The 22,160-nt window shown below is 37.8% G+C and overlaps 1 protein-coding gene across 4 annotated transcripts in view; it reads right to left on the reverse strand.

Moving 5' to 3' along the window:
• The window catches only part of rnf144aa (ring finger protein 144aa), a 71,165-nt gene that overhangs the window by 20,850 nt on the left and 28,155 nt on the right, over positions 1–22,160 (reverse strand). For 3 of the 4 annotated variants that reach the window (XR_012392812.1, XR_012392811.1, XM_005158736.6), the window contains exons 2-5: positions 14,986–15,136; positions 12,684–12,788; positions 9,253–9,313; positions 82–292 (exon numbers count right to left, since the gene is read on the reverse strand). Coding sequence is in view for 2 of the 4 variants with exons in the window: in XM_005158736.6 (XP_005158793.1) it covers positions 82–292; positions 9,253–9,313; positions 12,684–12,788; positions 14,986–15,120 (512 nt within the window). In the remaining 2 variants the exon portion in view is untranslated. Of the gene's footprint in view, positions 1–81; positions 293–9,252; positions 9,314–12,683; positions 12,789–14,985; positions 15,137–22,160 lie in introns of those variants that run through there. The other variant, NM_001045209.2, reaches the window with a different exon arrangement.

A 22,160-nucleotide genomic window follows, 5' to 3' on the forward strand; every position in this document is an offset into this window, starting at 1 on the left:
TCCATGTGGCCCCTGAGCTAAAATGAGTTTGAAACCCCTGCTCCTACTTGGACTGAACCAATACATTATCTTTAACAGTACCTGCTCTCTCCAGGTAGAAACGAGGTGATGGGAACGTTCTCCTGGCAGTCTTGGTCCGGGTGCCAGCTGGCCTTGCAGGCGGAACAGAACTCAAGTGTGCAAACACTGCACCGCACCAACTGCGGAAGTACCGTGTCAGACTCCTTCAGCTGGCACACAGCCTGGCACGTGGAAGACGGGCACCAGGTCCGGCTTGGGTCCAGCAACACCTCTGTGGGGGGGTGAGAGATGAGAGATCAGACGCAGTCTGTATATTTTGAGCTGCTACAGCTGATGCTGGCTGACAGGTTGCCATGGTTACACAATCAGAAATAGAGGGTTAGTAGAAAAGAGCAGCTTTGGCCTCATCTGTCCCCAGGAACAAGATGTTTATCATAGCTGTGCATAAATTCATTAGTCATTAGTTAGCTTTCATTAACACAAAAAGCCTGTGCATCCCAGTGATTTTACCATAGTGTGTGTCTAGACGCAACGGGAGGTAGAAACGCTGTTGTTTCAATCATAACTACGTTTGCTAGTAGCTAGTTGTGTGAGTAAATGTGAGTGGCCCTTGCCTGTGCAAAAGATCCAAATGATGGGTGATGTTTTGGTTTGTATTGTGTATTTGATTTCTATGGTGTTCTGGGTGGTTTCTAGGTCTTTTTTTTTTTTTAGAAATAAGTCAAGCTGTAACTTGATTTGACTACTTGTACTACAAAAAAAAAAAAAAAAAAAGCCATTCACAATCACTATACTTCTGACCCTCACACACACAAAAACACACTTTTCTCAGACAGCATCGGTCGCCTCACGGCAAGAAGGTTGCTGGTTTGAGTCCCGGCTGGGTCAGTTAGCATTTCTGTGTGGAGTTTGTACGTTCTCCCCATGTTTGCTTGGGTTCTTCCAGGTACTATGGTTTACCCCACAGTCCAAAGACATGCGCTATAGGTGAATTGAATAAACTAAAATTGCCTGTATTACATGTGTGTGAATGAGAATGTGTGGGTGTTTCCCAGTACTGGGTTGCAGCTGGAAGGGCATTCGCTGTGTAAAACATATGCTGGATAAGTTAGCAGTTAATTCCACTGTTGAAACCCCTGATGAATAAAGGGACTAAGACAAAGGAAAATGAATGAATGGTTCTTTAGATTTTTTGTTATTTAAATAGTAAATAATGTTAATGGCATTAATTAAATTTTATGTGTATTACCAGGGCTTGACATTAACACCTGCCAACCCGCCAAATGCGGGTAGATTTCAGCTGTGGCAGGTTAGGCACAGACTCACAGACTCTCACACTAGCCACTTTAATATTCGTGCAAATGCGATCTTAGAATCGAGAAGCAGCACGACTGACAAAAATAACTGTTTGCACGAGTAAAAGAAAGCAGGTGAAAACCAAATGAGAGGACGATCACTCGCGCTAACAGCTGATGTGATGTGCGCGACTGTTTAAAACATGTGCACGCTCCCGTTTACTTGTGTGAAACAACCATGCCTAGAAACGCAACTGATGTGATCGGTTCTCTTTCAAATAGACTAGACAAAAAGTAATGCACCCACAGTCTTGCTACTTTCAAGAGCTCTAGATTTATCTTTTTGTAAGCAGCACCAGTTGCTTTCGCTTTAACCATTCTTTGAAAAGATTATTAATGGGACTAATGTTAACCGTGTGCCCATGATCATCCTTTTATTTTCACACACAGAATGTTTTTCACCTGCTTTCATTTGCTTACAGTAATTTTTATTTTATTTCTGTTTTAGTTATTATCCTTTACAATAACATTGCTCTAATATGAGATTAACTCCCTATTTATGCATAGTTAACTAGTGATCTGGACCTTTAGCCAGGACAGATTACTGTGCAGATACAAGATAATAAATATTTTTTAAATGTCAATTTTTTTTAAAGAAATGTTTTGTTAAATAAAAAGTGCATGTATACAGCCATATTTTGCTGGTTTTGAGACATTTAAAATTAGTGGATCATAAATAATTTATGTTTGGTGTGGTCAGAGATGAATGAAACAAATCCATAATTTTGAGCTCTGAAATGTCATGTGAAATAAAAACGAATTGTAATACGACACTATGAAACTATGACCTAGTTCCTCATGCTCACTGAGCAAGCGCATACACGACACACAAAAAGTGAAATGAACGAGGAGGCATGTGAACATAACACAAAATCTAAATCATGCTATTACGGTCTCCAGCATCATCTAGTTATTACGGAGCCGTATTGACAGGAGCAGTGATGTTCATGACACGTCCAAGAATTTAAATCTCAAAATTAATTTTATTTGTCTTACAAATGCTACAAACACGGTCAAAACCCCCCCCCCCCCCCCCCCCCCCTCCCCGCTACTCCTGCCAGCTGATCACCCATCACCTGTGAGCCCTTATGTAAGCAGGTGAGCTGACGTAACATATAGGTGGAGTTAATCTATATCACTAAACCACTCGATCAGTGACACAGAATAATACCTTAGAATATTATTAATCTTTATCAATCATGCAACAAATAAACAAATAAAATATAAATATATATTAAAATCATAAATGGTGCCAACACATGTAATTTTAGCATGTCAAAGTCAAATTTATGCTTATAAAATATACATTTCCAGCAACAAAATTGTAATGTTGGAAAACTAACTACAGAGGCTGTTGATCAAAAAAGTTAATGTCAAGCCCTGATTATTATCATTATCATTAGGGCTGCACAATATATTGATAAATTATGGTTATCATAATAATAGCATATGCAATATCCATATCTCAGAGTTTTCTGTGCCAAGAATGTGTGTGCAACATGCATAGGTTATTTATTAAACCTAAGCAATCAGATGAAGCCTTTACTATCGTTATCCCCACCTCTTCAGTTGGTGCTGTTAGGTGAATCTCCAGATCAAAATACATACCAATGCTGAAGAGGAAAATGCCAACAGCCAATAAGAATCAGAATTTCCACCAAGGTTTTCAGTCACTCGTGTTGTAATATCTACAAACTATTTACTTTAGTATGGTCATTAGATTAAATTACGCTGATAAAGTAGCATTTTGTAGAGTTAGTTATTTTGGATGAATGATTATCACAACACTCAACAACAATATCGCACATTTGCCAGTATCGTGCAGACCTAGTAACGATGGTATATTTAGTGGTTGTGTGAATGACACAGAGTCCCTTCTTTATGTTAGTATCTAGCTCTGCTTGTGCTTGCTGTTTGTGATGGACACTGGTTCATCATGACTTTCTCATTCCCATATGCCTATGGTTGTGTTTTTGTGTGTGTAACCAAGGTATGATGTCTAGATTTAACAAACAATGATGTAAAACACTACAAATTAGCCAAATACGTCAGTTTAGTGTAAAATTATGACATTTCATTTATGGTTTCTTCCTTTATTATATTGAGTGATGATATACTGGCAACCACAGCTCTCAGCTTCTTTTACCATAAATGTCATGGATTTTGTTTTGTTAGTAGGCCATTTCAAGCTGGTTCTCAGGACGATTGGTACTGTAGCTAAATTATAATTTGGGTGTTCCCTATGAAATTTTCAATGTTTTATATGACTTTCTTGGGTGTCCAAGGTACAGCAGCCCCTTAATGCTGACTGGTCCAAATTACTGCTCCCTAATCTTACCAAAACATGTATTTAATATGGTTGTGCTCACTCGCTCTGTCTAATGAATGCATAAAATGGTCTGTTAGTGACATATGGCTAAGCTCAGATATGTATGTAATGTGTGGTTGTGGGCAATTAAGATAAAAAAGGGGCCTTTCATAATATCTGCTGACGGCCATTTTCAGCAGTCTCGTTGAGTCAGGATGTCATGCATTTTTATCCGTCCTCACATGCACTTTGAGTCTCTTACAAACCGAACACGCTCACGTTCGGCCTCTCTATCTGACATGGCAGGCCACGCGTGACTCCGCATGACCTCCTGGCTCTGTTTCTGGGAGTGTGTGGATATGTTATAGCCACCATTACGCTCCAGTTCTCAAGCTAAACGGATGCATTTTTACTTTCTTGCTATATATGCAAGTCTCTCCTTTACGTGGTAGATACTTACACGGCTCTCAAACAAAAGGATGAAAATCTCAAATACAAACCAAAGAGAAACAGTGAGGGTGTCTCACAGCATGGGAACAACCGACACACGTAACTACATTTATTTTCCTCCCTTACCTCCTTTTCAAAGCAATGTAATGCACCGGAGGGGGTGGACGGAGAATATCTCTCGAGCAAATGCATCCTGTGGTTCAAACTACTGGAGACTTATCAGAGTCTAGCGTCTGGGATCCCCTACTGATGAAGAGGATGAAAGAGAAGTATAATGTGCTGGAAGATGGCACAACGCCATGGTTTCTAATCCGTTTCAGGGTACACGTATGCTTTTGATCAAGCGCATCCAATTAACACAAGTCTAATTTACTCTTACTTTGAGATTTCTGACTTGAAGCTAAATTTGTTAAAATTATTATTTCAGTGTACCATACAGAATGATTCAGTCTAGACATATGCTAATATTTAGTTATTTAATATTGTATCATTGTGATAATGAAGATGCGCAATATCGATATTATGGGAACTTAAAATACTAGGAATAATTAAACAACTTTTAGAGACTTTCAGATTTTTGAATTGGGAGTTGATGTTCAACAGCACAAAATGCTTAAAGGGCACCTATTTGACCCGTTTTTCAAGATTTAATACAAGTCTTTGGTGTCTCCAGGATTTATCTGTAAAGTTTCAGCTCAAAACACCCATCAGATTATTTATTATACCGTTTTCAATCTGGGAAATTTAGGCTGTTAAGACATGGCAGCTGTTTTTGTTGCCTGTGGGAATAAGCTGGCTCTCACCGCCTACCATTTCCATGTGCATGTAAGAGCCGTAGCCTTCAGAGCCGTAGCAGCACAGTGACAGACAAGAATAAAGCTGATCTCACTTACTACAGTAAGAATTTTCCCAGCTGTTATTTAATATATTTGTTGTGGAGTTAATTTAAGCCTTTCTGCAACGATGAGTCACGCACAATGCATTTGGATCCTATTTTGATGTCAGGAAATAAAATAAAATAAAAAGACTTGTCTTTATATCATCCCAATATGACAGTGGACACACTATACCAGCACACAGTTATGTTAGAAACACAGTTCAGCTTCCAAAAGTTGATTTTCATCATAGGTGCCCTTTAAAGGATCACGGAACACCAAAACACATTTTTTGAGCTGTCGTATATGTGTCCCACACTGCTAAAAACACTATTAGGACACCTATATTTCACTTAAAAGTGTAAATTGCTTGTTTTTGCGTTATTTCAAGCAAATTCGTACTTCCGGTTTGAAACAAATTTTTGAAGCTGCGTCACGGCCATGACATAATAGCGTTGTATTCCAGCGTGCAGACTGGTTGTCTGTGCCAGAGTGAGTCTTATTACGTCTTACAGTGTGATGCATTAATGCATAAGTAAGGCTTGGTTCAAACCAATCAGCGCGCTCTATTGTGCAACTTCATTAATATTCATTAGTGTCACCGTGTTTACACGACAGAGACGCCACGTTGTGTTGGCAAAACAAGCGTGAAGTGTTGCTTTTATAGTTTGCTGCCGTTAAGTTTTGTTTTCATTTTCTCTCTGTGAGAGCTTATCTGGATCACGTGTGGATTAACAGTGTACGCAACGCTTGACAACAATAACTTACGTGTCTAAGGATGATTATTGTTTACCTGAGAGCTGTTCTCATCTGCAAACGCTGAGATCTGGTTTCTCTTGTAGTCTTCTCTTCATAAAGACGCGGCTCTAGTTGCTGGTGATTGTCCTGTCTCTACAGATTTGGTAAGTGAGCGACCAGTGCTCTTTGTTTATTCAGTTTGTTCGTATCGAACTAAGTTAACTATTGCATAAACAGTGTAAACATGTTAGCACCACAACCAAACTTTAACCTCGTGTAGGGTTTTAACGCATTTTGTGACCGGAATAACACACGCGGCTTTCTGACGCTACCTGCCGTGTGCATCTAAGTTTCCGGGAAATGCGGAGGGTTTTTTTCTCTCATTCGCCGTGCGGTATCAAACATTGCATCAAAAATACACGCTTAGAGCAGATCCCCGAATCAAATATCTCGTTTGTCGCGAGGGGCATGAATGAATTCCCTGAATCAAAGAGACAAACTGCAGTTAAAGTACAACATTTAATAATTTGGCAAATAATTCGACTACAGATGTCCATGTAGGTTAAACACCATCACTTTCTCCTGTGTGTGTATTTTGACTCTGAAACTCGCGCGTGCCCAAATAGACACTCCCACACCCTCCCACTTTAGTTCCTCCGACACTCCCCCCTAAACAGAGCTGGACATGCCCACTTTTCTGACTTTTTCCAAAGTAGAGGTGTGAAAACACCCTGCTGAAATGAGGGGGTTTCATGGCCCTTTAATGACTTTTTATTTAATGACCTTTAATAGACTATTTATTTTCAAACATTAACATTTTCACAGATATATGAGTTCAGATATATTCACATTTCACATTTGATATATGAGTTTTTCTCTTTTAATAAATCTGCAAAAACGTAAACAATTTTGTGTTTTTAGTTGGAGAGTTTGCAATGCTTAAACCATGAATCATGAGCCCTGCTCTTGAAATGTTACTGTCAAAGAAATTAAGCATGTCACAGTTTAAAATGTCTACTTAAGATGTGATTTTAATCCCAGATTAGTGTAATACCGGATTTTCAACTCCGTTCATAGTTTACCTTGGGTTCATACATAATAAACAGCTGGTGGAATCCAATTTTAGCCACCAAGAACTAAGCCTTTTTTCTACAGAGCTGTTGGATGCTTTATTTTGGTTGGGGTCAGCATTATTTTCTAATAATTCAATGGTCCACTGACAATTACACCTTACTTAAACTGGAAAGCAAAGTTCACATTATAGGCTCACTACTATTTTAAAACTACTGTAGCTAGTCAGACAAATATTTACATTATTTGTTAATAGAATGCATTACTGTCTGATGATATAACATTTACATTCAGTGATTCAATAGTGGCACATAAATAATTGTAAATATATTAAAATTCTGTTTGTATTTTTTTAAAATAGTATGTTGAATACTCATGCTTGTTTGTTTAATACATGCTTACAGCTATTACTCCAGGTTATAAGCTTTCATGGAAATTTTGCTTAAACACACAGTTATTTGCCCCAAACCTATAAGGTAAGTAAAAGCAGGATTTTGTATTGCATATAAACCCTCTAGAGATTACAGACTCTAGTATGAATTTATGCTGTGCTGCTCAAGCTGAATTAAATCCACAGTGCACTGCTCTTGTTCAAAGTTGACCAAAAAAAAACACACTTTTCATCATATAATCATATAATGCAAGGATCTGTTTCAAAGGCATCATATGACTATCAGCACTGCGAAAAAAGAATACATAAAAGGTTTTAAAGAGCATTTTTAAATAACTAAATCCTAACATTAACATTATATTAAGAATTTATGTATTAAACTAAACATATACCATATGTTATATGCATATGTGTGGCAAGAAAACATACATCAAGAAAGAAATACAAGGAAATCTTTTTAAGTTTTAACTGCCCCAATACTGTAATTAGACTAAGTTGTAACTAATGCATAGCTCACAATGTCACTAACTTGGTCATCAACAGAAAAAAGATGCATAAGAAGACAGGATTGATTCAACACTGCAGCTCCCCAATACAGCACTGAACAGACAAGCTAAGATCTTGACCTACGATGTCTTGACATTTAAGAGAATTTGGACTGAAAAGCTCACTCTGAGTGAGTGTTGTTGGAAATAAAAAAAGTGGTCCAAAGTTCACTTTAGTGATGAAATCAAGTTCAATTTATTTGGTTCAGACGGGAAACATTATGGTCGCTGCCAAACTAGGAAAAAGATTGTTTATATTCAAAGTTTATGAAGAAGTCAGAAAAGGTGGAGGTCACTTGACACATGACAGTAAATGTAAATGTTTATCAGAAGCTCCTTTGTCAAAATGGAACTTCTTCCCTGCTTTCATCATTCAACCATCCAGCAATTTTCACGCATGAAAATGAGCCCAGCTACAGAGAAAAAACAGGTAAAGCAGTTCGCTGTAGCTGGAAAAAATGAAATATTAAAATGGCATGCCCAGAGTCCTGATGTAAACCTGTTTGAAAATCCATGGCAATAAAGTTCTGGCTAAGAAAAATAGACTAATGATGTTTGTGAGTGACAGGGATGTCCTGTGCCTGCAGATGAGCTCAAGGCATTCAAAGTATGCACATTTCATACTCATTTTCAACTGCTGTAACCTTCTGAAATTTACTTTCTTGGTACTACATAAACTGCTGTTCCCTAACTTTGCCCACTGTGTTTTTCACAAAATAAAAGGCTTTTGTTAAAGTGGCTTGAATATTTTGTAAAATGCTGTTCTATTAGCATGCTACAGCTACGTAAATAAAAATAAAAAAAAAAATAAATAAATAAATTTCAAATACAATTTAAAAGATTTATTGATTAATTCTTTTTACATTTTGATATCCATAAATCTACTAGGCTTTTCTAAACACATATTTAGAGACAAATAAAAAAATGTATTTTACAAGCAGATTCCCTAAATAAATTGTATTATTATTCTGAACACTGCAAACCACCCAGGCACGACAACATTGACAAAATAAATGCTCTGGAAACATGTCTGTAAACAATCTCTTCTATCTTTTAAACACAACTTCCACTTTGATTTTTACAAAATGGACAAGGCATTTCAAGTAAACGTGCAGATTTTCATGTGCTCTCTAATGATTTCTGCACCAAGCACGACAAGAAAATCAGAAACCAGTTAACATAATGAGGTAGCATTAAACTGGATGTCGGCAGGTGGCAGGCTTCCATTGTTAGAAACACACAAAGCACAGGTGAAACCCTCCATTCTGCACCAGCATGAAGTCAGCCGGACCCACACGTGTCCTGTTGGAGTCCACTCACTCCCTTTCATCCTTGCACACACACCTGCGCCGGCCTATTTGTCTCCTATGAGTCACTCTGAGTCATCTAGGACAGTGAGCATGGAGTTCACCGACAACAAACACGAACACGTGCCTCCTCAGCTGCCATCTGATGCTAATTGCCCCCCTGATGGACAGACAAGCCTCTTTCCACTTACCCTTCTCAAACTGCAGCTTCCTGTACCTCTGCATTATCTCTGTGGCCACCATGCATTCAATCTGAGAGAAAAAGACAGACAACAACAGCAATTATGAAACAACGTGATCTGATGGGACACAAAAGCACTGTTCGCTTTACAGATTTAACATTTCATTTTGATACGCACACACCCAACAACAACAGCTATGGTTTCTAATCTGATCCCTATCTTGATATCAAAGAAGACAGCAGGAATATGCATGCGTAATTTTGGTGCTAAAATGACATAATTTGTTAGAAAAGACTCTGCATCTGTGTTTGAGTCATCTGGTTTGATACTGAACGAGCTCACAATGAGGCTGCAATGGCGAGGAGGAACCCTGCCCTCGGACTGACCTCATACTTGGAAGGATTTCATAGTGCAAGCCACAGAGAGGAGTCAGACTGGAGAGGTTTAAGCATCCATTTTACACACACACACACACACACACGCACACACGCACACACACACGCGCACACACACACACACATGCACGACTAAGACATCTGATATGTAAAGCATACAAAATGGAACATTTCAGGATTTTCGAAGTCACCAAAACCTTGACAGCCAACCTCGATGAAGTCTAGAATGGATGTGTGTAGGTTTAGGGTTGGAGTAGGGGTAAGCGTTAATAAAATCCAATTTAATGAGTAATAATATGCATAATACTTGGTGTAATTACTGTTTTACATCACTGTGATAGTTTTGGGTTAGGCTTAACATTAATAAAATACAATTATTGGGTAATTTAATAAGTAATAGGGTGATGCGGTGGCGCAGTGGGTAGCATGTTCGCCTCACAGCAAGAAGGTTGCTGGTTTAAGCCTCGGCTGGGCATTTCTGTGTGGAGTTTGCATGTTCTCCCCGTGTTCATGTGGGTTTCCTCCGGGTGCTCCGGTTTCCCCCACAAGTCCAAAAACATGTGGTATAGGTGAATTCAGTATGCTAAAATTGACCGTAGTTAGTGTACACTCTCAGAAAACACATCCCTGAGAAACACTCATTCACACACACACACACACACTCATACACTCTCAGAAATATATGTACACAAGCTGTCACTGGGCTGGTGCCTTTTCAAAAGGTACCTAAATTAGTACCTAAAAAGTCCATATTAATACCTCAAGGGTATACCTAAAAAGTACAAAAGTGTTCCTCTTAAAATGTTTAGGTACTAATATATACTTTTAAGGCACCAATATGGACCCTTTAAGTACGTATAACGTGTACCTTTCGAAAAGGTACCACCCCATTCTCAGCTCGCGTACCTTTATTTCTGAGTGTATGAGTGTGTGTGTCAATGAGTGTGTATGGATGTTTCTCAGTGATGGGTTGCGGCTGGAAGAGCATCTGCTGTGTGAAACATATGCTGGATAAGTTAGAGGTTCATTTCGCTGTGGTGCCCCTGGATTTATAAAGGGACTTCGCTGAAAATAAAATGAATGAATGAATGAATGAATAATACAAATACTTCTTGTTAATTTACTGCCACAGTGATATCCAGTCTAGCAACACTGTAAACCCTCTAGTAGGAAAGAAATGACCCAGGCTCATTGGAAATACATGCCTCAGCCTACATTATTGCAAAACGTAACATACGTTGCTCTGGGTACGTTTAGTTGCACGATTCAGATGACAAATCCACTAGAGGGTGCTGTCTACATTTTATGCCAATCTGAAATATAATAATAATGTTTTTCCACATCATTCATGTACACATCCACAAGAAGACAGGGCTTATCTTACAGATCACCTGGCAAAGCAGTTAGCTAAACCCTTTCCTAAACCTAAGTAATAGGGTCTTCAAAAGCAAACAAAAGAAACGTGTTCGGTGTTCACAAAGCTTTACCTTGATTTTGCATTGCTTTTAATTTTATTGTGGAACTGTGCTTCACTGGACTTGAACCCAAACATTCTGGATTACAAGTCTGACACTGTACAACGTACAGTGAGCTACCGAGCAAACTAAACATGCAAGAAAAGTTCTTCATATGGAGATATATATACTCAAAAAAAGTTATTTTTTGCTAGTTCAAACTAATTTAAAATGAGCTGAAACAACACAGTTCTTGAGATTTCATTGGGCCAACTTAATCGATTTGTGTTGGGACAACATGAATGAGCTGTGTGGAGCCATGCATTTTTTACAGTATAGATGAGACATATGTATTCTTCTATAAATAATATACACCCTTAAGTAGCTTTGTGTTATTTATTTGTTTTTCGATAATATAATTAACTTATAATTTAATTGCCAAAAATATGTCCCTGTAAATATCTTTAGAGTGAAAAAGGAACAAAAGTTGTTGGCATCATACTGGCCCATATCATTCATTTTACCTAGAAACTGCAGTCAAACATATAATGAAGTATGCTTGGCGGTTTTACAAAAATGTGGCTGAAGCATGTATTTTGATAGTTAGTAATTGTTTATAGTTTATATCAAAGCCTCTTCAAAATACGTCCAAGTAATGTAAGCGCTGTTCTGTTATTGTAGGGACCCTGATGTCACATATTCTTGCTCTTAAAGGTGACACTGAAGAAAACAAACTGTGTGACTGACTGGTTGCTTTACATATCAGTCAGGCGGCCGTACAAACTGCTCTGAAATTCAAAATTTCTACTTTGAAGATTATAATAATGCTATGTTACTGACCACTAACTATTATCAACTCTGGGTTATAATAGCAAATATTTAACATTCAAATTGCAATAATATTTATTATTATGGTTATGTCACGCATAAAACAGGTCACATTTTCAAGTTGTGAAAGGATGTAGGTTCCTATAACAGATTTTATTTTTTCTCCAAATTCTGATAGTTTCCATTAATTTTTTCTCTGGAATTTCCAGATTTTACAAGTCCAGAGCTTAGAGTATATGTAGAGCAGACTACAAAATTAAATAGTTAATTTTTACTGTTTAAAATAACAAAAAAATATATATTTATATTTTTTATTTTTATAAATATTTTATATTTCTTAAAATAATAATATTTCGGCGACGCAGTGGCACAGTGGGTGTATGGGTGTTTGCCAGTGAGGGGTTGCAGCTAGAAGGTCATCCGCTGCGTAAAACATATGCTGGATAAATTGGCAGTTCATTCCGTGTTAGCTTAATCCCGAAGAAAATGAATAAATGAAGGAATAATAATATTTCATTTTTTTTTATTTAAAATATGATTTAATCCCATAAAAGCAAAATTTTCAGTGCCAAAACAATATTTTTGGGAAAGGAAAATACAAACATTCTCAAATTATTCTGGATGAAAACAAAGTGCAAAAGGAAAGTAAGTGTAAGTGTTTTTTGTAAGTGTTTACTGTCTTTTTTAACTAATTAAAGAAATGCATTCTGTCAGAATAAAAGAAATCTTTTAACCTTAGTACAGTAGTGTATCCTGAAATTACCTCATTTTCTTGTAAATGTCCACGTTTTGGGCAGGCTGAGTCTGGACAACTGATGGCGGTTTCAAAGCCTTCTTTGATAAGAAGTTCCACGTACTGCTTCAGGCACTTTAAGACACAAGACATTAAAAAGCAATTAATAAAATAGAACATACAGAAAAATACATTATATTCAAGCAAATTCGTTTGATTTTCAGTTTAAATTGCTCCCTGCTTCTGCGAGTGCTAAGACAGCGGCACTTAACCACTCGTAATGAACTGTTAACATCCTCAAAACAATTACAGAGTGTAACATCTCAATTTAAGGAAGACGCAGTCACTTGTCCAAGACTAATTATCCTTCAATGTTAGCAATTTGCGAACTGGCTGTTTTAATAGGCTATGAAAAAACAAGCTTATTTTATTATTTATTTAATGCTTCAGGGAAAAAAATAGGTCACATTTTCCATAAAATAAAATAAAATAAAATAAAATAAAATAAAATAAAATAAAATAAAATAAAAATTTAATCTGAACAAAACCTTTTTTGAGATTTTAGGAATGTTTGGCAAGGCAGACTGAGGGTGTTTCCATGAACATGCTTTGCTTAAAACACAAAGACAGTTTTGTCTCTAGTAAGCTCAGACAGAAGCAAGACAAGGCTTTTCAGAGTCAGATGAGGAGATGTTTTGCCTTTACCCTGCTCCAGTGGCTCCTTTTCCCAAATGTTGCCTTCTACATCAAGATATAAATAAAATCGGTCTCCAAACAGTGTAAAAACACAACAGAAAGAAACTGCTCCCAGAACAGAAAATCTCAGAGGGCTAAAGAAGCCTTCGATGTTTATTACTGGACTGTGAATTGCATTGCTGAAATGAAAAACAGTTCAGTTGGCCTGTGGAGATTCTGTCTATAGCTGTGAATCCTGTGCTTAAATATAGACACGTTTCAAAATGACTGAGGCTTATGTAACAATCTCACGGATTTATTTTTAGACGTTCCATTCCGATAATAGTGCAGCCTAAAGACAGGAATCAAGAATGAAATAATCTTTATTTTTGAAAATAAGGCAGAGGATACCTTTTATTTATTTTTATTTATTTGAGGTAAATTACAAATTTGCGTTCAAATAATATCTTGCTTTTAAATCTTTTTATTCAAAATTAAATAAAAAAAAATTGCAATGTTTAGATGGCATTTACCTACTGTATATTCATAGTTTTATTAAATGTATTTTATTAGTTACATTTGATTTGTAGTGTATTTTGGGGATAAAATAAAACATGTGAGCAGTGATTAAATGCATGCCTTAGATTGTACCAGTTTTTCATAATTCTATTTTTATTTTATTTTTTTCATGTTGATCCATTTTATTTTATTCATGTATTTCATTTTATGCAAATAAAGTAAAATAAAAACAAAACATTTATTAAAATAAAACAAAATACATGCTGTTATTAAATGCATGTTTAGATTGTACCTGTTTTTAAAAATTTATATGAATTCTTTTTTTAATTTGATTTATGTAATTTCCTGCTATTTAATATATCCATTGCATTTTATGTTAATAAAACAAAACTAAACCAAACAAAAACCAGTCACAATGAAAACCAAACAAAACGAAAACCAATTAAACAAAAATCAAACCAAACCAAACAAATACCAAACTCATTCATTCATTTTCTTTTTGGCTTCATTTATTAATCTGGGGTCGCCACAGCGGAATGAAACATCCAAACACACTCATTCACTCTCATATTCGGACAATTTACACTTACCCAATTCACCTGTACCGCATGTCTTTGGACTGTGGGGAAAACCAGAGCACCCGGAGGAAACCCACATGAACGCAGGGAGAACATGCAAACTCCACACAGAAATGCCAACTGACCCAGCCGAGGCTCGAACCAGCCACCTTCTTGCTGTAAGGCGACAGCACTACCTACTGTGCCACCGCGTCACCCCAATACCAAACTCAAACAATGCAAACAAAAACCAAACAAAAAACTAATCAAACCAAACAAAAAAAAACAAACCATAACAAAACAAACAAAGCGAACAAAAACTAAATCAAACCAAACTAAATAAAAAAACAAACAAAACAAACCAAACAAAAAAACCAAACCAAATAAAATGAAAACCAAAAAACCTCAAACTAAACAATACAAAACAAAACAAATACCAAACTCAAAAAAGCAAATAAAAGCCAAACAAAAACAAATCAAACAAAAACCAAACCAAAGCAAACAAAAAACAAACTCAAACAAAGTGAACAAAAAACAAAAAAAAAAACAAATCAAACCAAACCAAACAAAAAAATACTCACCATGGTGCAGAAGACGCATTGGCACTGGGTGATGGTGGTCATTTGCTCCAAGGGAAACTCTCCCAGACACAGCTTACAGGACACCAGCGGGTCCAGGGCCAAATCCCAGGTAGGTCGGTACCTTGCTGTGGTCATGATGCCTGCCGCGCAGCTGAAAAGCACAAAATAGCTGCTATTAGAGACAGCCTGCACACTTTAATACACCTAAACAAACATTGCAAAGCTTTTAACCGCCATCAGTCTGAAGTGCCGACGGTAAGTGCTCCTCTAATGCTAATATCCACGACTTCGCAAAACATCAACCCGCTAAATGCACATTAAATTAGCCACATCTCTTTTTAGAGAAGGTCTAACAGATGCAGCGACGAAAGGGTCAAGTACATTTACCCGCATTTACAGATTATGTAACCATAGGCCTGGCCATGAAAAGCTTTTCGCTACTCTAGTCTGACTGTAATGGAATGAGAAGTTGGATAGACGGAGCAATTTCTCCTCTTCAGCTACTGAATGAAAGATGACTTCGTTGCGTGGTGCTCCTAAAATGAGAAGGTCAGGAGAGAGAGAGAAAATCTTTACTCTCTGCCTACGACTCTCCTTTTTTGCATTTTTTCCAGAGAGGGTTATTTTTGGAAGTCTCGACTATGAGACGCTTTCATTTTCTCAGGCTGAAGTGGGCCACTGTGCTGGGAGGCTCGTGTTTTTAAGTGTTTACAGGAAGTGAGAACATCAGTGCTCTGCTTGGTTGATGGGTAATGGGGGAAATGAGGCACAGATGCTTCTGCCGGTGGCGCTACGGGCACCTGAGGCATGGTGTGTTTTGCACTTGTGGCAGGATGAGGGAAGATACTTCAGTCAGATATCTTACGCTTATCACACTCAGAATCATTCAGGAAGCTTTTATAAACATTACAGTAAGGTTTAGAGCTAGCACTCAGGACATATCATTGGGCTGTGTGATTTTGGCTAAAATTAGTTTTGATAATAACGGAGCTAAGAGCGTTTTTGTGCTGGCTCCTTGACTGGTGTCCTTGAAAGGGATAGTTCCTTCAGAAATTTAAATTTAATCACCCTCATGAGGTCCCAAACCTTCAACGTACAACATTTTTTTTCTGTTGAATAGGTAGCCATTGACTTTCTTTATACGGAAAAAAACTACTATGGATGACAATTATTTCTTTCCAGCATTCTTTCAAATATCTTCTTTTGTATTTTTAGAAGAAAGATACTGCTCTTTACTTGATAGTAATTAAAAACACCACTTTTTTTTTGGAAATGGGCTCGTTTTAAAACTCTCCTAGAGTTAAACAGTTGAGTTTTACCATTTTTGAACCCATTCAGCTGATCTTTGGATCTGGCGGGTGCAGTTTTTGCTTAGATTAGCATAAACTATTAAATCGATTAGATAATTAGCTTATCCCCAAAAAAGACCATAGATTTTCAGTGAATTTCCTATAAAAAGAACTCCAACTTCCAACGTGTCTCCATCATTTCTTAAACTTGTTGAAAATTCGGATCAGATTGAATTGTAGCTGTTTTACACCTGTACCTTTAAATGAAAATGAGCTGGTTCTCCCCACCCACTCTTGAAACATTTTGCTTCAGAGAAGGAGAACTGCACACATAGCAAAATTTCTCTGGCCCACCTTTGGCCCACACAATCAGGTTTGAGCTTGGCCCACATGCCCAGGGCCGGAGCAAGCTGAACTGCCGCTCTAGGCAAAGGACGGTTATGCCCTCAACCATAAAGTGAAAGCGAGGTGGGGTTTCAAGGAAGCTGTCGCGGACGCCGCCGCCCTCTCTATTTTGCCGCCCTAGACGAGGATATATCTGAGGGTGCGGGTGGTGAGGGTAGTGTCGCGAACGCCGCCCTAGACACGGAAATAACCGAGGGCGGGAGAGGTGAGGGTTGTGTTTGGGACGCCGCCCTCTGTATTCTGCCGCCTAGGTCACCTCTATGGATGCGCCGGCCCTGCACATGCCGCAGTAAATTACGGTACATGACTGGACCAAGGCTGACTTTCACAAAAGAGCCAAACATGAACCATATCTGGGTCAAGTCTCGGCCAAGTTATCTGTATCGGCCAACTCATAACTGGGCCTGAATTAAGAGGTTGGTGTGTCAAGATTACAATAAAATTGATAAAGCCATGAAGCATTGCGCTTAAAGCACACTTTGGGCGTGCTTTGTCTCAAAGTGACCTAACTGGTAGATTTTTTTTCTTTTCCCAAAAATGATATGTGGGTCAAGATAGGCCAAACTTTTTTTTCTTTTTTTATTAGAATATGCAAAAATTATACAAATACAAGAAAAAGTCAACAAATAACAAATACAAAGCAACGAAACAAGATAGGCCAAACTTACGTGGCCCACACATGCCAACTTACCCAGCAAGTTTTTACACAGCTGATGCCCTTCCAGCCGCAACCCATCTCTGGGAAAATACTATGCACATTTCAATCAATGTCAGTGAGTGGGGAAAACCACACTGCTACATCACGGTGTGGTAGGCCTCAAAAATGCTAAGATTTGGATCTTATTCTAACCTCAGGAAAAAAAAAAAAACAGATGTGCTGTGTTTATATCACGTCAATATGATTGTGCAAACACTATACCAACACACAGTTCTGTCCAAACAGCCTCCAAAGGTTGATTTTACATGACAGGTGCCCTTTAAAGCTTGACGCTTCTGTAGTTACATCGTGTACTCAGACTGAAAGAAAGTGATAAATTGCTATAGCTGATGTAGGAAATATACTCCCATTCCAGTATAATAATCAAGCAATTTTGCTGCCATATACCACGGCTGCAGCAGGCGCAATGATATCATGCAGTGCCTGAAAATCATCTGTTTGCCTTTGTCGTGTCTTTAAATGTCTCTGGACCTCTGCTGCCTATGGAGGATGAGCGAGCACTTGAATTTCATTCTAAACATCATTAAAGGTAGTTATTGAACCACCTTCAAGTATTTTTTTTTTTTTTTTCAAAAGATGTCTAATAGATAACTAAAAATAGTCATCTTGGCTAAAACAAGCCTAAATTTAGCTGTCAGTGAAAATCTAATAGTCGTCTCCAAGAATAGGCCAAAACTAGACTAGTCATCAAATAAACAGAAATGAGTGACAACACATATAAAGTCTGTCTATTTTGACAACTAGTCTAGTTTTGGGCTACTCTTAAATGTCTATTAGATTTTAGATTTTAACCTCGTTTTAGCCAAGCTGTCTAAATTATAAATTGCTATCATCTAGGCCGAAATAGGAACTATACTCTCATTGCAGCATAATAATCAAGTAATTTTGCTGACGTTCCATGCCTGCAGTAGGCGCAATAATATAACGCAGTACCTGAAAATCATCTGTTTGCACAGGGATGCCTTGCAACCATGGGAGTTTTTAAGGAACTTGATTGTCTAGGAACCATTGCTGCCTATGGAGGATAAGCAAACTCTCAAATTTAAATAAATATCACTAAAAAGACAAACAAAGGTGGATCATTCTGCTGTGGCGAGCCCTTATAAATAAGGCACTAAGCCAAAGGAAAATGAATGAATGGATGGAAATGAACGATGGTCTCGGTGGATTGGAACAATGTGAGGGTGAGTAATTAAGTAAAATTACCTTTTACTTAACCCACATTAAAGCAATGGCTTTCATGTAGAGAATGCTGAAGCTTTGCTCTTCTGAGTTGAAAGTTAAAGAGCACTTAAGCTCTCGTTTATCATTTCCTCAAAAAGTCTCAGCTGTTTCCGCTTGATACAGTCAAACGGCGTGAGGTATTGACGGCTTGATAACGCACCAGTGCGCAGCCTCCTGTGTCTCAAGAACAGAGATGCCAAAGAGAGCTGATTTAGCTGGTTGAGCTCAGAGGTCTTACATCACTCTCCCTTCAGCCTGTCACATCCTGTCTCACTCGTCCACATCCATCCATCTCTGACACTATCTCTCTCTGCCCACCACACCATCCTCAACCATTTCTGAGCAACACAGAAAGAGATACCTCACGAAACAGATGTGCAAGATATCTTTAGGCTGATTTGTTGTTGTTGTTTGTTTAGTATATACAGTTAAATACAATACCTCAGGGATTTGCTTCTTTCAGAAAGTGCTGAAATGATGTTTAATTGAATAATTAAGATGAATCAGAAGCCGAATTGTTAATTCCAAACAATTCCCATCCCAATTTACCCACCCTACACATCATTTGTCAAGGTCTGCTGTGATAAATGCTGTGTGAGAAGAGGTGGTGCACGAGAAAGTTCACTGAGCTGTATTACTCAGAAAGCAATTATCACTTTCCAACATAGAAACAATAAGGAGGAGAAGCACAACATAATTCTCAACAATGCAGCCCTCAGAGAGAACGTTGCCTTATCCTCACTTCAGCTTCTTATCAGATCACTGAACAGAAGAGAGCGATCGTTTATCATGTGATTTGATCTACAACAATATAAAAAAAATCCCCATCTCAGTTCACACAAAAAGTACAAATCTATTATCCTTTACTCACCCTCATGTCAATTCAGTGCATTGTTTGTTTGTTTTTTTTTCCTTTTTTTGTGGAAGTCAAAAGATGATATTCTTACGAATATGTGCAAAGTTTTTTTTTTTTGTATTTAGCCTCCAGTGACTTTCACTTCATCACAAAAAGAGTTGAAACTAGCTACAAAATCTTCTGTTTACCTTATGGCCTGACTTGTAAATACAGTGCATATATTGTTTTTTGCAGTCTTTGTAAATGCATCACTGCTGCATGTGCTCATTAAGCCTAGTTCACACTACAGGATTTTAAACATTAGCAGATCGCTGTGCCGTTCACACTACATGACTTGACTTTGTGTCTTTAAATCTCTGTGGTGTTCACACTACGCAACACTCTGTGAACGATCCACAAGAGGGGGGTCACACACTACATGATCTGACAACAACTCATTCCCCATCAGCTCATTCAAGCTACCAAACCACAGCCAATGAAATTTTTAGGGAGGAGTCGTCAGAAAAAGCTGAACACTATTGGCTGCTTGTGTGCTGATTACATCACTGACAGCGTTTCAAGCTTTGGAGAAAGGTTCGAGTGGATAGATACACAGAGTTTTTAATTTTTGTAATTTTATAACTCTTTGACATAAAACTAACATATTTATAACACCCTGCCGTTTTCTAACTATCAGTGTATTTCTTTCTGACATTGTTATTTTTTTTTATTACAAAACAGTAAAGAACTGAGCATTTCTGCCTTAAATTACCATATTGGTTAAAATGACTGCATGCATGTCTGATACTTTTCACTATGACTTTAAATATGTGTGCATTTTCTTACCTAGCAATTTCCTGCTAACATAAACAAAACTTTCTGATGGCAAAAACATCAATTTACTTCAGATATCTTTCAAAACAGCATATTCTGTGCTGTGAAATAGCTCCTGTTTGAAAGTGAAAATGAAAGCCAAGATCTTTGAGTGTTTTAGTATCTTAACTACATATTTATAGGCTGTATTACCAAAAAAATTTATATTTTTAGGGTAATGTGTCATTAAATATGATGCCAGACATTCAAAGCTTAATTTTAATATCTCAATAATATCTTTGAATGTAAATATGTTGTGACAATATGGCGTTTTATATAAGAATAGTCAGAATGAGCAGTATGGTAATTCTAATGGTTCCAGAATTCTAGTTCCACTGTTAATATAGCCTACTCTCATGTCTGTACTAACGCAGAATGAAGCGAGTCCACCGATGCCCATTCTGACCAATCACAGATGTTTCTGCTGAGCTCCTGAACACAGGCATTCAGCTCATGCTGATATGCTCTCTCATTGGCTGCAGCTCGTCACTACATCTGACCACACGTGGGGTTGAGTCGGCCGACTGCTCTGGAATATTTAGCATGCTGAATGTTGGATTTCCGTCTGCAAGGTGTCGGCGACGAGTCAGCGAGCCTCAATGATGCGTTGTTCAGTAGTTCACACATAAAGAGCGGCGAGCGCCGAGCACTCGCAGATTTCTTCCCGATCACAGCCCGATCTGTCGGCGAGCTCGTTAACTTCCAAATCGGGCTCAAATCAGGCTTAAAATCCTTTAGTGTGAACTAGGCATTACATAAAACAATGCAAACACATGCATGTTAAGGGTCTTACAACTGCAAATTACAGGGCGTTTTGACCCCGCTAAATGATGCTTGATTCCTTAAGGATGTCAAAACAAGACGTTGGGACAAGATATCTCAAAATTGCTAAAAATGGATACCCCTGTTTGTGCACGTAAACTCTTTATTTATGTAGTGCTGCGCCGTTTAAAGTCTGGACTTTTTGACCAGTCTGTATAGACTGGAGTATTATAAACATATGTGTGTCTTATAAATTGTGTCACTTTGACATCTTTAGGCACTTCTTTCCTCTTCATTTAAGGGGTGGTCCACAGTTTATTTTAAGGCTTGGTTGTATTTGTAAGATGTAAAGCAATCTGTGCTCAGGCTTCATTTGTAGAAAATCGTTATTTTTAAAAAATATCTTACTTTGATTATATACAGCTACTCAACTAACATGAAAATGAATGTCAAATTTCCTAATTCCTCTGAAAGGCCCACTCTCAAGAGGCTCTGATTGGTCAGCTAACATAATGTTCTGTGATTATTGAAGAGGCTTCACGTCACCAGGAAGTATCAAGCACCTTCAAGCATGCACTTTTGCGCTGTGTAAACAAACACTTTCAGTCAGAGTAGCTGTTAGCCAGCTGTTTCAGTTTGTGCCTGGAACTGACAAAAAATGAAGAGCACACAGCTGAACCTCACGCCTGCTCTCTAAAATAAAATCTGACAAGTGTCTGTAACATATATACAGAATAAGCATGGGTAGGTAAAATGAAACGTTCCCATGTCTTATGCACGTTTGTTATTTGAGCTGTGGAACGCACTTAAAGCAGCCACACGCAGTGCTGCTGAAGAGTGTGGCTGTTTACAGCTGTTTGACTGATAAATAGGAATTTGTAGCTAAATTGTTAGCGGTGCCAAAACAACATATCCCATTATTTACATCCTTGTTTACGTCCTCCCTACAAAATACCATTAATGCTTGACACTGTGCATCTAATAGATCAATTTAACAATAAAAATACTTACAGGTTGTGGCTCACAATCCACAGCTTCTATTGGAGGAGTTTTAACCGAATCCAGCATT

The sequence above is a fragment of the Danio rerio genome, chromosome 17 (assembly GCF_049306965.1).
Source record: "Danio rerio strain Tuebingen ecotype United States chromosome 17, GRCz12tu, whole genome shotgun sequence".
Classification (NCBI taxonomy): Eukaryota; Metazoa; Chordata; class Actinopteri; order Cypriniformes; family Danionidae; genus Danio; species Danio rerio.